This window comes from Hibiscus syriacus, unplaced genomic scaffold (assembly GCF_006381635.1).
Source record: "Hibiscus syriacus cultivar Baekdansim isolate YM2019G1 unplaced genomic scaffold, ASM638163v2 tig00110270_pilon, whole genome shotgun sequence".
NCBI lineage: Eukaryota > Viridiplantae > Streptophyta > Magnoliopsida > Malvales > Malvaceae > Hibiscus > Hibiscus syriacus.
This window is the reverse complement of record NW_024062656.1, coordinates 622,063-636,980: the sequence shown is the minus strand read 5'-3', so window position 1 is coordinate 636,980 and position 14,918 is coordinate 622,063. Positions and strand designations below refer to the sequence as shown.

The following is a 14,918-nucleotide window of genomic DNA, read 5'->3' as shown; positions in this document are numbered from 1 at the left end:
TTGTGGTTTGGTACTGGTTCGATCCCTAATGGGTTCTGTGTGTGCTGTTGATGATGTATTTTGGACCTCCCCCCGTCGTGGGTTCTGTCCATTTGGTATTTATAGGCCTTCATTGGCCGTTTTCCTGTTCCGAAATACGGGGCTGGTGGCCGTTGTGGGTTGACCGGCTAAAACGGGATGGGTCAGTCCCGATTTAGCCGGGGCTGGTTGCTTCGTGACCGGATTTTGGCCGGTTTTCTCGCCTGGCTGTGCGTGACTTGTTCCTCCCTCGTGCGGCGCAATGCTTGACCGAGTAAACCCTAACTTGTAGGGTTTGGGCTGGTTCAGGCCCCAAACATATTGGACCCGAACAGTGGACTTCTCATAGACCCAATCTTTGGACCTGGACCATAAACAGAATAATGAAATTAAATGAATAAAGTGAATAAAATGAAAAGAAATAATACTAATAATAATATAGACTATATAATATATATCCCAAAAAATATTTTTTAAACTATATATATATTTAAAAATGTTTTCAAAACTATATACCATATAGTTTTCAAAAATGATTTTAAAAATATTATATGAGTTTTCCAAATATTTTTAAAACTATATATTATATAAATTTTCAAAAATGTTTTTATTTTAAACTATACATTATATTTTCAAAATGATTTCAAAAATATATGTTATATAATTTTCAAAATGTTTTTAAAACTTATATTGTATATAAGTTTTTAGAAACGTTTTTTAAAAAACTATATTATATATATTTTCAGAAACCATTTTTGTAAACTATATGTTATATTTTTCAAAAACACTTTCAAAAATTATACTATATTATCGTATATATGCCTATAATAAATAAAAATAAAAAACTCAAATTCGGGTGAAAATGAGTGTCTACAGCTGCCCCTCTTTGTCCTTTTTCGTGGAACGAAGAATAGGACAAAGATAAAAAGACACAAATTTTCGCTCGGTAGAGTTGAAGAATAACTCCCTGTCGAATTGGATTGCAGATGGCTCCTTCGTCGTGAAGTCGAGATTGGCTCTGAAATTGAGAAGTTGTTTGTTGACAACCAGCGGTCCCTTCGTCGTGAAGTTGAACTTACGTTGTCTGGAGTCCAATATCCTTCGTTGTGAAGTTGAAATTGGCTCTGAAATTGAGAAGTTGTTTGTTGACAACCAGCGGTCCCTTCGTCGTGAAGTTGAACTTACGTTGTCTGGAGTCCAATATCCTTCGTTGTGAAGTTGAAATTGGCTCTGAAATTGAGAAATTGTTTGTTGACAACCAGCGGTCCCTTCGTCGTGAAGTTGAACGTGCGTTGTCTCGAGTCCAATATCATTCGTTGTGAAGTTGAAATTGGCTCTGAAATTGAGAAATTGTTTGCTGACAACTAGCGGTCCCTTCGTCGTGAAGTTGAACTTACGTTGTCTGGAGTCCAATATCCTTCGTTGTGAAGTTGAAATTGGCTCTAAAATTGAGAAATTGTTTATTGACAACCAGCGATCCCTTCGTCGTGAAGTTGAACTTACGTTGTCTGGAGTCCAATATCCTTCGTTGTGAAGTTGAAATTGGCTCTGAAATTGAGAAATTGTTTGTTGACAACCAGCGGTCCCTTCGTCGTGAAGTTGAACTTACGTTGTCTGGAGTCCAATATCCTTCGTTGTGAAGTTGAAATTGGCTCTGAAATTGAGAAGTTGTTTATTGACAACCAGCGGTCCCTTCGTCGTGAAGTTGAACTTACGTTGTCTGGAGTCCAATATCCTTCGTTGTGAAGTTGAAATTGGCTCTGAAATTGAGAAATTGTTTGTTGACAACCAGCGGTCCCTTCGTCGTGAAGTTGAACTTACGTTGTCTGGAGTCCAATATCCTTCGTTGTGAAGTTGAAATTGGCTCTGAAATTGAGAAATTGTTTATTGACAACCAGCGGTACCTTCGTCGTGAAGTTGAACTTACGTTGTCTGGAGTCCAATATCCTTCGTTGTGAAGTCGAAATTGGCTCTGAAATTGAGAAGTTGTTTGTTGACAACCAGCGGTCCCTTCGTCGTGAAGTTGAACTTACGTTGTCTGGAGTCCAATATCCTTCGTTGTGAAGTTGAAATTGGCTCTGAAATTGAGAAGTTGTTTGTTGACAACCAGCGGTCCCTTCGTCGTGAAGTTGAACTTACGTTGTCTGGAGTCCAATATCCTTCGTTGTGAAGTTGAAATTGGCTCTGAAATTGAGAAGTTGTTTATTGACAACCAGCGGTCCCTTCGTCGTGAAGTTGAACTTACGTTGTCTGGAGTCCAATATCCTTCGTTGTGAAGTCGAAATTGGCTCTGAAATTGAGAAGTTGTTTGTTGACAACCAGCGGTCCCTTCGTCGTGAAGTTGAACTTACGTTGTCTGGAGTCCAATATCCTTCGTTGTGAAGTTGAAATTGGCTCTGAAATTGAGAAGTTGTTTGTTGACAACCAGCGGTCCCTTCGTCGTGAAGTTGAACTTACGTTGTCTGGAGTCCAATATCCTTCGTTGTGAAGTTGAAATTGGCTCTGAAATTGAGAAATTGTTTGTTGACAACCAGCGGTCCCTTCGTCGTGAAGTTGAACTTGCGTTGTCTCGAGTCCAATATCCTTCGTTGTGAAGTTGAAATTGGCTCTGAAATTGAGAAATTGTTTACTGACAACCAGCGGTCCCTTCGTCGTGAAGTTGAACTTACGTTGTCTGGAGTCCATATCCTTCGTTGTGAAGTTGAAATTGGCTCTGAAATTGAGAAGTTGTTTATTGACAACCAGCGATCCCTTCGTCGTGAAGTTGAACTTACGTTGTCTGGAGTCCAATATCCTTCGTTGTGAAGTTGAAATTGGCTCTGAAATTGAGAAATTGTTTGTTGACAACCAGCGGTCCCTTCGTCGTGAAGTTGAACTTACGTTGTCTGGAGTCCAATATCCTTCGTTGTGAAGTTGAAATTGGCTCTGAAATTGAGAAATTGTTTATTGACAACCAGCGGTCCCTTCGTCGTGAAGTTGAACTTACGTTGTCTGGAGTCCAATATCCTTCGTTGTGAAGTCGAAATTGGCTCTGAAATTGAGAAGTTGTTTGTTGACAACCAGCGGTCCCTTCGTCGTGAAGTTGAACTTACGTTGTCTGGAGTCCAATATCCTTCGTTGTGAAGTTGAAATTGGCTCTGAAATTGAGAATTTGTAATTTACTCTCGAGCAAATTGTGAGTTCGAGAGAAAATTTTCAATCTGTCGAGTTGGTCGATGTGTAGCTTCTTGCTGCCGAGCTAAGCAACCACCATCGTTCTTTAAAGGCGCTTACGAATCAAGTATCCTTGACTCTAAAAGCTGCAAAAATCATGTATGCTAAATGAGGAATGTGATGCACCTAATTATGTCTAAGATGCATGCAACATGAATGAATTATGTGTTATCTCTTCGTGCTTTGTCTGCCAATCTGGTCCATGGAATCGGTCGTGCCCCATTTGCTTCTCGAGCTTGGGCTTTACAGACATTTCATACCTGAGATTGTTCTGTTTGAAAATGTTTTTCTCATTTTTCTTGTTTCAGGAGAGAAAACGATAAAAATGCTGTAAAATATTATTCGCAATTGAATCAAATTATAAACGTGAGTTCAAAGAATATCAAAGGAATCAATAGCTCTTTTAACGTTTTCAGAGTTACAGCTCTTTGATCAATGTTCAAATGGATGGGTTGGCTTTAGCTTGGCCTCCTTTCTAAGGTTTTGGTAAAAAAATGTCATTTTTTTTTTAAATATCGCAACATGCTTTGGCACTTCAATTGGGTGCGGACAAAATGACACAACTAGCATGATCACTTACTAGACCTTTTATTTCAGTCCTCTGAAATCTTATATTTGTTCAAGCTTTGTAGGCTCCTCTAACAAAGGCAGTGCAACAACATCGGTCTAAAAATGAAATTCTTGAGTGCTTGTGTGTAGTTGACTATAACAGGTGTTCCTTAACTCCCTTAGTCCATTTTACCGAAAATTTCTTGCTTAGATAAATTTGATTTAATTTGGCGTTATCTGACTAGCTGAATCCATAAAGCCGGGGTGTTTAACCAATTGCTTTAGAGGGACAGCTTAATATTATAATCACAGTTATCAAGTTAACTGAAGGGTTCATCTCATCACAGAGTCTTCAGCCTGACAAGAGCAATGGAGCAAACACCGAATTGCCAAGTGTCCGAGCAATGTCATGGTTTGAACGTAATCTACTCATAAGGCCAGGGCTTTCAAGTTTCCTCTATAACCAATTGCCTTAGTGGAATAGCTCAGTTTTACGGATTTAATTTCCTAAGATTGTCAAGAAGAACCTGTTATAGCCTAGGTGTTTTTTGAAAGTCAAGGAATCTCATCTTTAGAGTTCGATTTTCAAGCAACTGACCTAAACCGGATTCACCTACTCGACTCTTTCATTTGTAAAGATTCTCATCGTCATTGAACGTCTTAAATAAAAAACATAGTAATTGTCATATGCAAATGATGCCCCGTGTTGTCCGCACCTTATGAAAAGAAAAGGTTGCATTGGTTAATTGTAAGAGCAGGGTACAGTGTTTGAGGGTATATTCTGGGTAAGGTCAAGGTCCTTGTTTTAAAACATGTTACTTTGTCAAAGATCCGAAACTTTGAACCATTCAGAAAGTTTCTTAATTCAAATGATATTCAAAGAATTGCAAGTTTACAAATGTGATTCATTGCTCGTCATCATTAGAGTAACATAAATTTATTCAAACGTTCTTACAAAAGCTTGAAAAAGTGGGAAAAAAAAAACAAGTTCAAACAGAATGCCTCAAATGATGAAATGATCTCCCTCACTTGGATGCCCCCAAGTTGTTGAAGTCGATCCAGTTCTGGTTACGCATCTTTTGTATGACCCTTTTGAATGCGTAACAGTTCTCAATTGTGTGCCTTGGGACTCCGCCGTGATATTCACAATGCGCATTCTCATCATACCACTTGGGTATGGGGGGCATCGTGGGTTCCACCGGATATGGTGACACTATGTGAGTGTCAAAAAGTTATTTGTAGAGCTCTTTGTAGGTCATAGGATCGAAATGTTCTCATTTTTGATGAAACATGTGAAGATAGTTAATATGAATGTAAAGAAATAAACAAAATGCAAAATGTTTAAATGCATGATGCATGACATATCCGAGGCATTGATCCAAAAATGTACCTGTTATTATAAATAATCCTTATTGGGGCAAAAGTGTTACGTCTTAAGAGACAAAAATATTTTGAGGGCATAGACCCCGAACAGCTTCTGATAGGTTGACTAGTCTTCTGCCTTCGTTTGTCACCGGTTGAATACCCTGTCAAACCGTTCCGGCTCCTTTGGCTAAAATATGCAAATAACGAGCTGCTTGCCCCCAAAAGGTCTCGAAAGACTGCATCGCCGGCTTTCACTCTATGTCGAGCTTGTTCCAAACGAAAGTGCCATCGGAGCCCTCAATTGATAGAAACTATGTGAAGTTCATTTGTCTGTTTCTTGAATTCGTTAGCAATGGTATCCAATTTCAGCTATCGTTTTGCCATTTTTGTCTTTGAAGGGACTCCCAAGATCAATAACCTTTATCTTGTCCCTGCAAACTATGTTAGTCTGTTCTTCAAAGATAGACTTTCATTACTTGGTGTATACCCGGTTCATCCTGAGTCTTTTATAATGCACTAGAGTGATCTACTCTTTACTTGTGGGGACCACATAGTCGCCTTGTAGATTGTCCTCTGTATTTTCATCTCTTGTATTACAACCCCTTTGTCCATTAATGCAGATTATTCATGTTTAACAAACACGTTTTTGGTGGATCAACACCTCTTTTGAATAATGCAAGTGATGAAAATAAATAAAATAGAATAAAGATGAAAAGAGTTAGTGATGTGAAAAATAATAAAAAATGATCATAAAAATGAAAGTCCTACCCCACATGATATCTACCTCACATGCTTATTATTCCTACCCGAACATGATCTCTATCCCACAAGTTGATTTTGAACAAGTCTTAACCGCATAAATTTCTAGTTCACATGCTTTGAACAGAAAGTAAAGTAGGAAATAACTTCGGCATCATAGGGTTTGGAATGAGGTTTTGGGGTGGGCTCTAACTCCTTGTAGTCTCCTGGTTTAGGTTCTAAAAAGGTACTCGAGTTCTCCTTGCTGGTGCCCCCTTGGGCTTTTCCAGACCCTTAGTCCTAAGCCCATTATAAGCTTGTGTGGACTAAGTTAAACTCGAGAGGAAACATTCCCTTATGCCCATACGGAGAATAAATTCACACGAAGACATAAGGTATATGAATCCCGAAGGCTACTTGCTAGGCCCGCACGGTGAATAAATTCACACGAAGGCGTCGCTTTCACCCCCACTTAAATAGGGTTCGGAGCTCGGGTATAGAGCTAGAGATGACAATTTTGAAAATTCTGAGATCATTAAAAAAACGTCAGTACAACTATTTATGTGAAAAATAATAATCAAAGATAAATAATTGGAATCGAATAAATAAATTTAAATTTACCATTTTCGCATAAAAAGACAACCGAAAATTAATTTCGGCCTGACTCACTTACCTGTCCCCAGCAGAGTCGCCAAGCTGTCGCAACCGTCTTTCGGTTGTGCCCCGGAATTGGGCTTCGACTTGAAATAATTGGGTTGGAGTCGCCACCGACCACTTTAAAACGAATTTAGGTGGGTCGGACACCATCTTACCTGATCTGCGTTGTACCAGAAACGTGTCGGGTTCGGGAGTCGATTACGGTCAAGGAAAGATTAGCACCCTTGAACCGTCCTTTCGGTACCAATTAATTTCCAGTTGTCTTTAATTGCGAAAAATTAAAATTTAAAAATTCGATTCGAGTTGCTTACCTTTGATCGGTTGAAATTCTTCTAAAAGAAGAAACAAAAATGTTAGAAAAAAAATATTAAATGAATCGAAAAAATAATAACAAGTCAAAAGAAAGGGGGAAAAAATAAGTGAAAAATAAATAAGTCCAAGAGGATAGAAAAAATATGATAGATAAAATTAAAATTAGTAAAAGGGAAAGAAATGGTAAAGTTTAAAAGTAATAAATAATAAGAAAATGAAGGAACATACTAATAATAATAGCGATAAAATAAAATGAGACTTAGGGGGACCAAAAAAATTAAAAAAAAAATGGAATTGACGGGCTAAATTGGTATTAAAATGGACTGCAAAAAAAGAGTAAAAAGTTAGGAGCCAAATCACAAATAAATAAAAAAGTGACCAAATTAATTGAATTGCAAATTCAGGGTCAAAATTACAAATGGTGACTAGATTGAAATGCGATTCAAACCATTAGAGATGGCGGAGAGAATTTAACAATCCCATAATTGCACAATGGCCCCTCATAAAACGGCGCCATTTCATCTGGTGCCAAAACGGCACCGTTTTGGTTCTAGCACTTAAATCCAAACGAGGCCCACTTCCTTTACTCTCTTCATTTTCTTCTTCATTCCAGAAAGAAAAGAAAAAAAGGGAGAGTTCAGAACTCTCTCCCCCCTCCCTCGTCGGAGAGAGGAAAAGGTGGCGGAGCCGCGACTGCAAGCGGCGGCGTACGGAGGCGCCGGTGACCGGAACTAACCCAAACACAACTGATAGCCTCCTCTCGACCCCCCGATGTAGAATCTGGCCTCGAAACAGTGAAAACGACGCTAGATCGGAGTAGATCTAGCCTTGAAGGCCTCGATCCTTACCCTTTGGGGCGAGAAATCGTCGCCTTCCTGGTGGTTCTTCGATTTGCTTTGCTTTGCTTTGCCTCAGTTCTTTTACTTGCTTAGATTTTCTGCTAGGGCTTCGGCCTTTGAGTTTATATATTTGATATTTGCTTTGTTTTCTGTCCGATGTTGGGTACTGTTGATATCTCTCTGTAGTTGTGGGTTCTCGGTTCGTAGTGTGATGGTTGATGTTTACTGTGTTCGTCGTGGGTCTTGATCCTCGGTTTTTTGTGGGACTTGATTTTGGTTTGCTTGTGGTTTGGTACTGGTTCGATCCCTGATGGGTTCTGTGTGTGCTGTTGATGATGTATTTTGGACCTCCCCCCCGTCGTGGGTTCTATCCATTTGGTATTTATAGGCCTTCATCGGCCGTTTTCCTGTTCCGAAATACGGGGCTGATGGCCGTTGTGGGTTGACCGGCTAAAACGGGATGGGTCAGTCCCGATTTAGCCGGGGCTGGTTGCTTCGTGACCGGATTTTGGCCAGTTTTCTCGCCTGGCTGTGCGTGACTTGTTCCTCCCTCGTGCGGCGCAATGCTTGACCGAGTAAACCCTAACTTGTAGGGTTTGGGCTGGTTCAGGCCCCAAACATATTGGACCCGAACAGTGGACTTCTCATAGACCCAATCTTTGGACCTGGACCATAAACAGAATAAATGAAATTAAATGAATAAAGTGAATAAAATGAAAAGAAATAATACTAATAATATAGACTATATAATATATATCCCAAAAAATATTTTTTAAACTATATATATTTAAAAATGTTTTCAAAACTATATACCATATAGTTTTCAAAAATGATTTTAAAAATATTATATGAGTTTTCCAAAATATTTTTAAAACTATATATTATATAAAATTTTCAAAAATGTTTTTATTTTAAACTATACATTATATTTTCAAAATGATTTCAAAAATATATGTTATATAATTTTCAAAATGTTTTTAAAACTTATATATTGTATATAAGTTTTTAGAAACGTTTTTTAAAAAAACTATATTATATATATATTTTCAGAAACCATTTTTTGTAAACTATATGTTATATTTTTCAAAAACACTTTCAAAAATTATACTATATTATCGTATATATGCCTATAATAAATAAAAATAAAAAACTCAAATTCGGGTGAAAATGAGTGTCTACAGATGGAACATAATATGTATGATTTACATAAATACCTAACAAAAATCTAATTACTATTTTTAACTATAAAATTTAAAAAATCCTTTTAGACATGTTTGTAAAATGTGACCGAGATACGTTTATTTTTTATATTAATTCTGGGAATACAATGGTATTTGTTTAAAAATTCTAAATTATTCAATAATAAACGTTTATACACTTTTACGTATCAAGGTCGGTCTTGAGTATTTTTTGGTTCGGGGTGAAATAAAAAAGATGGATCCCTAATTTAAATAAAATTTAAGAAATATGTAATATATAATTTCTATTAAATATTTTTATCAAATTAAACAATTTTTCGATATAATATCAAAAATGTCAAAAATATATTTAAGCAAACAAATACTTATAAAAAAAAAAAGCATTGCTTCTATCATTTCTTGATGTAAAATCATTGATGATAGTGTCAATATCAATGATTTTCAACGTATTTTTCTCAACATAACATATCATTTGGAAATAAAAGAACAATCTTATCTAGAATTTGGAAATATATAAAAATCAAAAGAAAGAATTTGGAAACATGATCTTACCTAGAATTTTAAGAACAATCTTTAATATGATTCAAGCACCACAATTGATGATAAACAATTATGACTGTGTTTGTGAGAAATATAAGAAATTAAAAAGTGACAATAATAATTTTCAGAGGAATTGTGAAATATGGAAGAGAAAAGAAGCAATCTAATTATACTTAAATTTTCTCCTCCCATTGAGTTTTGAAGATAGAAAAAATAAAGTTAATAAAATTTTGTTCATTCGGGAAAAAATTAGTGAATTGATTGTGAGAATTTGAAAAGACTAAAATCAAAGACATTCAATTGAATTTTTTGTATATTCTAGGAAAAATATTAAATTAGAGTTTTATGGGAAGTGAAACAGTTTATTAACGTTAATATAAAAATTCAATAATTACAATTGACACCTTAATAAATTCACGGGTCCTATTATTTTATTTTACATTTTTTAAAATTTATTATAAAAGAAAATAATATTATTTTTTAATTTGTGGGCTCTAGATGGGTGCCTCTCTTGCCCTCGCTCAGGGTCGACCCTGCTGCATTATGATGCTCAAAATTAAAATATCAAGAAATAACAATAATCTTTTAACCATCAAGACTGTAAATGAACCGAACGCACACAAACATAGGTAAGTTCATGTTCGTTCATTTAATAAATAAACGAACATAAACGAAAAAAAATTTGTTCATGTTCGTTCATTAAGGAATATAGTTTGTTCATGTTCGTTCATTTAAATAATAAACGTTCATAAACGAACACGAACGAACGAACATAAACGAACAACACAAACACAAAAAAAAACTTATTCGAACTCAACAAACGAATGTAAAAAAAGTAAACAACATGAATAACAACTTAAAATTCATTAATATAACCTGCAACTTTAGAATTAATTTGTTCGAATACGACAAAAACATACATAAATCATAAATAAGCTATTTGAACATAATAAAGTCTTAAAGTTAATTTGTTCAACAAAACAATCTTCTTGAAATCCAAACAACTTCAATAATCTTCGTAACATATTCAATTTGCCCTCTGTTCGAACATATAATCAAATGTTCACGAACGTAAATGAACGAACGAGCCATTTGTTCATGTTCGTTCATTTAATTAAACGAACGTAAAATCTTGTTCATGTTCGTTCATTTAATAAATAAACGAACTTCCTGCCGCACGGTTCATGAACAGTTCGCTGAACGTTGAGTTCATTTACAGGCCTAATCAAGAGAAATTTATAAATATGTACTACGAATGCCTGTCATGGGTGTAATGGAAAACTATAATTAATGGTGGACCATGTCAAGTCATATTATATTATCTTAATATGGTTAGATTATTTTAAGGTGGACCATGACTGGTTAGAATATTTGTGTTGTTCCCTATAATCATATGTTTAGACCATTATTTAATTATTTGGTAGGATCATTGTCACTTATGTGGTATACCAACGTTTTGTTTTTTATTTTTCATATGATTCAGAACTGTATTTGAGTTCTTCACAACAATGATGCATCATAATAATTTTTTGTTGTTGTTGTTGAAGACTATGTTTATTATGATGCATCAAATTCAATTCCAAGCATAATCACCTTGAAATCTTCATTGATTTGTTTAATTTGTAGTTTAATCAAGTTTCATTTATCATAAATGAAACGCCTAATTTGAAGTCACTTCACATGCTTAAAAATGATTTAGTGAATTTATCATGAAATTTAAGTATATCTTAGGGTTTAGGGTTTCATGTTAAACTAGGGTTTATTGGATATGTTGCAAATATTTAAAATGATTGATTGAGTTTCTAATGACATTTGAATGTCTAAGATTATTAAGTGTCTTGGCTCAATTATCATGGTAACAAATTCATTTTGCTATTGCATTATCTCTGTAAATTTATCCAACATTTTTTTTAATTTGCAAAGCGGATGACTAGATCAGTGGGGATGGTAGCACGGTTTAACTTATATAACTATATTCATTTTAATACGGCCTAATCATCTCCTCCAATATTTAAGCCGATGGAAGACGTAAAACGCCGACAACCCCATATCTCCGGACACCGTACATTTTAGCTTAATTAACGATGAGACAGCCACCGAGTGGCAGCGTTCCTATGTTTGAAAAAATTGAAGCGAAACAATAGTCGGACGTCATTTTTTCTACCAGATTCCGCAATTTGCTGCTCTTTTACTCATCCCTCACCAACTGCTTAATTAAGGTTTCTTTTGTCCCCTATTTTTGGGTGATTTCATCAGCTTGAAACCTCGGGTTTTTAAGTAGTTTTTTTCACCTGAAATTAGAAAGGAAATGGATTCGTGGAACTCCCTGCACCATTCAATCCTCATCAGACGTCAACTGCATTCCCTTTTCCCTTTCTCTTCTTTACTTTCTACTAAGGGTCAGAGCTCGAGTCGAGTATGATAAAAAAATTAAGCTATTAGAGTTGATGATTCATAGTTTTTAATTTGAAATTTATTTGAAATTTTCTTAATTTGAATCTAACCGAACTGAATTATTCGAGTTTTTGTTTAAACGTAATTATAAATATTTATAATATCTTAGTATTATTTGATTGTTCGAATTTCTATAAATTTTTTTCAATTTAAGTCTAGTCGAATCTAGGGTGATTGGCTAGGCTAATTGTCATCCCTCCTTGTAAATAAAAAAAGCACAAAATTTTTAAATAGGATGAGCACTAATGAACTTTTAGGGTGGTCATCATCATTATAATGGATAAATATTTGAATAAAATTCGGATTTTAGGGTGGCATGTGTTAACACCTTTGAGTCGGTGTGATATACTATTATACAAAATTGAGAGACTTAACTTAAACTTCAAAATTGATTCCCTCGTTACTAAAAAAAATTAAATTATTTTTAAGTTCTATTTTATATTTCGATTCAAATTAAAAATAAAATTCTAACTGAGTGAAATTAATCCAAGCCAATATTTTTGGAGTCAAATAAATAAAATCAAATTCTTTAAGTGGAATGGAGTTTTACTTACCCTAGTTTTTGGCATAAGCTGTTCAAGGGTCTCCATCAACGCCTTTCTCTTTGGATCCCTTTATTTAAAACTGTGTCTCCGCATTGAAACCGTTGGTATTTTGGCAATATATATAATAAACCTTGTAGGAGCTGAGCAGCAGAAAGAGAGAATCAGATGGGGAGATCTCCTTGTTGCGAAAAAGTGGGGTTGAAGAAGGGCAGATGGACGGCCGATGAAGATGAAATATTAAGCAATTACATTAAAGCTAATGGCGAAGGATCCTGGAGATCATTACCCAAACGTGCAGGTACATTTGGTTATATATACTCATGATCAAAATTACCAGTTTTTGTTCCATAATTTAGTTCGATTGATATATTTGTTTGGGATTCGGATTTTGGAAGGTCTGTTGAGGTGTGGCAAGAGTTGCAGGTTGAGATGGATAAATTATTTGAGGGCTGATTTGAAGAGAGGGAACATCGCTCCCCATGAGGAAGAAACCATTGTTAAGTTACATTCTGCTTTGGGGAATAGGTTCATTTTCCTTCTCATTTTTACTTTTTTTAATTTCTTTCTACTAGATTCACATTATAATATACTATTGCTCCCATGGTTTAAAGGATTAATTTTATTTTTAATCCACTTTAAGTCTTTTTAGTCTTTTGATTGAATGAAAAAAAATTACCTTCTCTAAAAAGCAATTTTTTTATTTTAGCCCTTTAAAATTAATATTTTTATTTTTTCACCCCTAATTTATTTTAATTTTATCTATACCACTAAACACCGACAAGTGGTAGCCTAATCATATTTTTATATAGTGACATTTTAAGTCATTTTTAATTTAAATTTAAATTAAATTAAATATTAATCGCTTTAATTTTTAAATTTCAATATCTAATAAATTAGTGTGTTTTTAATATAAAATAATTTAATCTCTCCTAATATTTTATTCTAATCCCGTCCTTATCCCCAAACATATATGTATCAATGTGTATGCCTTTAAAGTTTTTATTGGTAAATTTTGAGGATGTATTTAGAGTTTAATTAGAAAATTTTAGACATTTTAATATTATTTTATGAGAGCAACCCTATCCCTCCAAATGCTCTTAGGTTTTTATCCGCAAAAGATAGTTTTTATTAGGTTGGTGCTCTTGGTATTTTCTTTGATTTTTTTCATAGTATTTTTATATTGAAATATATAAAAAAAAATATCTGTACCCAAATTTTATGAAATTTCTGGGTTCCACGACATTCATTAGTTCCTTGAGTGGGCGTAAAAAAAACATAAGCTGGTTGTTTCATGATAATGTTTTAACAGTGTTTGGTCTGCATTAGGTGGTCTTTAATTGCAGCACAATTACCAGGCCGAACTGACAACGAGATTAAGAATTACTGGAACTCTCATTTAAGCAGAAAAATTTACAGTTTCAGCAAGACCATAACCGAAACCAAACCCACCGATCTCCCTGCTGTAACCATCACAGCCGCCGCTCATCGGAAGCGAAAACCCGGCCGTACCAGCCGATCCGCCATGAAAAGACAAAAGCTAGCCTTGATGTCACTCGGCAACAGCATTCCTAAAAGTATTAACAGACAGGGAGAAGAAACCCCAGAAATGCATGGTTTCTGCATGCACAACAATGCAAGGCGGCCCGAAGGCAATAATGGCGAAGAAATCACAGGTGGTGGTGGTGGGAACGAAAAGGAAGCCATGGGACCATACGAGTGGCTCGACAACGAAATAAAGCGCCTCAGCTGCATTCTAGAGCGAAGTGATCGAGGCATACTGGATCCAAGTGGGAACGGTGGGGTTCTGAAAGATGCTGAAAACGATGGCGTTCGGAGCTCGTCGACGTCCAATAATACGGAGATCACCAATGAACGGCGGATTTGTAACTCCTCTTTGTCGACGGGGAATTCGGGGTTCGATTCGAATGATGGTTTACGATGGTGTGAAGAAGATGATGAACAATGGGAATTACTATGGGATGATTCTGATAACGTGCTTTGTTGGTTATGAGATGATGGCAACGAAGATGATGAAATTGGAAAAACAACAAATTAGTGTGACATTAATGAAGCTGTAGGCAATTGGCACTAATATTAAATGATATAATTTTGTTATTTCATTTTTTTTCAAATTATTTTACTTCTTGTGTTAAGTGTTTTTGGATGAATTTAGTCGAATTTTACTATATTTAATTTTTAAAATGTATATTTTTATTTGTGAGGTTATTTTTTTATTAATTCGAACAAATAGTTTTCCTTCTTTCATGTGATAACCAATTATTATACATATTCTCATAAAAAAAGTTAATACTAATGGAGTACAAATTAGTACGACAAATTTTTGGTTTTACTACTTTTATGTATTATTATCAAATTATAGTATGATAAATTAATTTATTGTTTATTATAAAAATGAATTAGATTTTAAATATAAATAATTATAACTTAAAAATTAAATGGAAATATCCATAAAATTTATTCACTTTTAA

General features: G+C 35.0%; 1 protein-coding gene across 1 annotated transcript; it reads left to right on the top strand.

Annotated features, from left to right (window-relative positions):
- Window positions 1-12,561: 12,561 nt before the first annotated feature.
- LOC120115714 (transcription factor MYB111-like) lies at window positions 12,562-14,492 on the top strand. Its single transcript, XM_039136338.1, has 3 exons — window positions 12,562-12,727; window positions 12,825-12,954; window positions 13,756-14,492. Exons 1-3 carry the CDS (start codon window positions 12,595-12,597, stop codon window positions 14,438-14,440), a joined length of 948 nt encoding a protein of 315 aa, XP_038992269.1. The 5' UTR covers window positions 12,562-12,594; the 3' UTR covers window positions 14,441-14,492.
- The last annotated feature ends 426 nt before the right edge of the window (window positions 14,493-14,918 follow it).

Bases quoted from the DNA above. Each gene is read 5' to 3' on its own strand.
- LOC120115714 (XM_039136338.1), top strand. From the start codon at position 12,595: ATGGGGAGATCTCCTTGTTGCGAAAAAGTGGGGTTGAAGAAGGGCAGA. The intron at 12,728-12,824 runs GTACATTTGGTT...GGATTTTGGAAG, and splicing joins ATCATTACCCAAACGTGCAG to GTCTGTTGAGGTGTGGCAAG. The intron at 12,955-13,755 runs GTTCATTTTCCT...GGTCTGCATTAG, and splicing joins CATTCTGCTTTGGGGAATAG to GTGGTCTTTAATTGCAGCAC.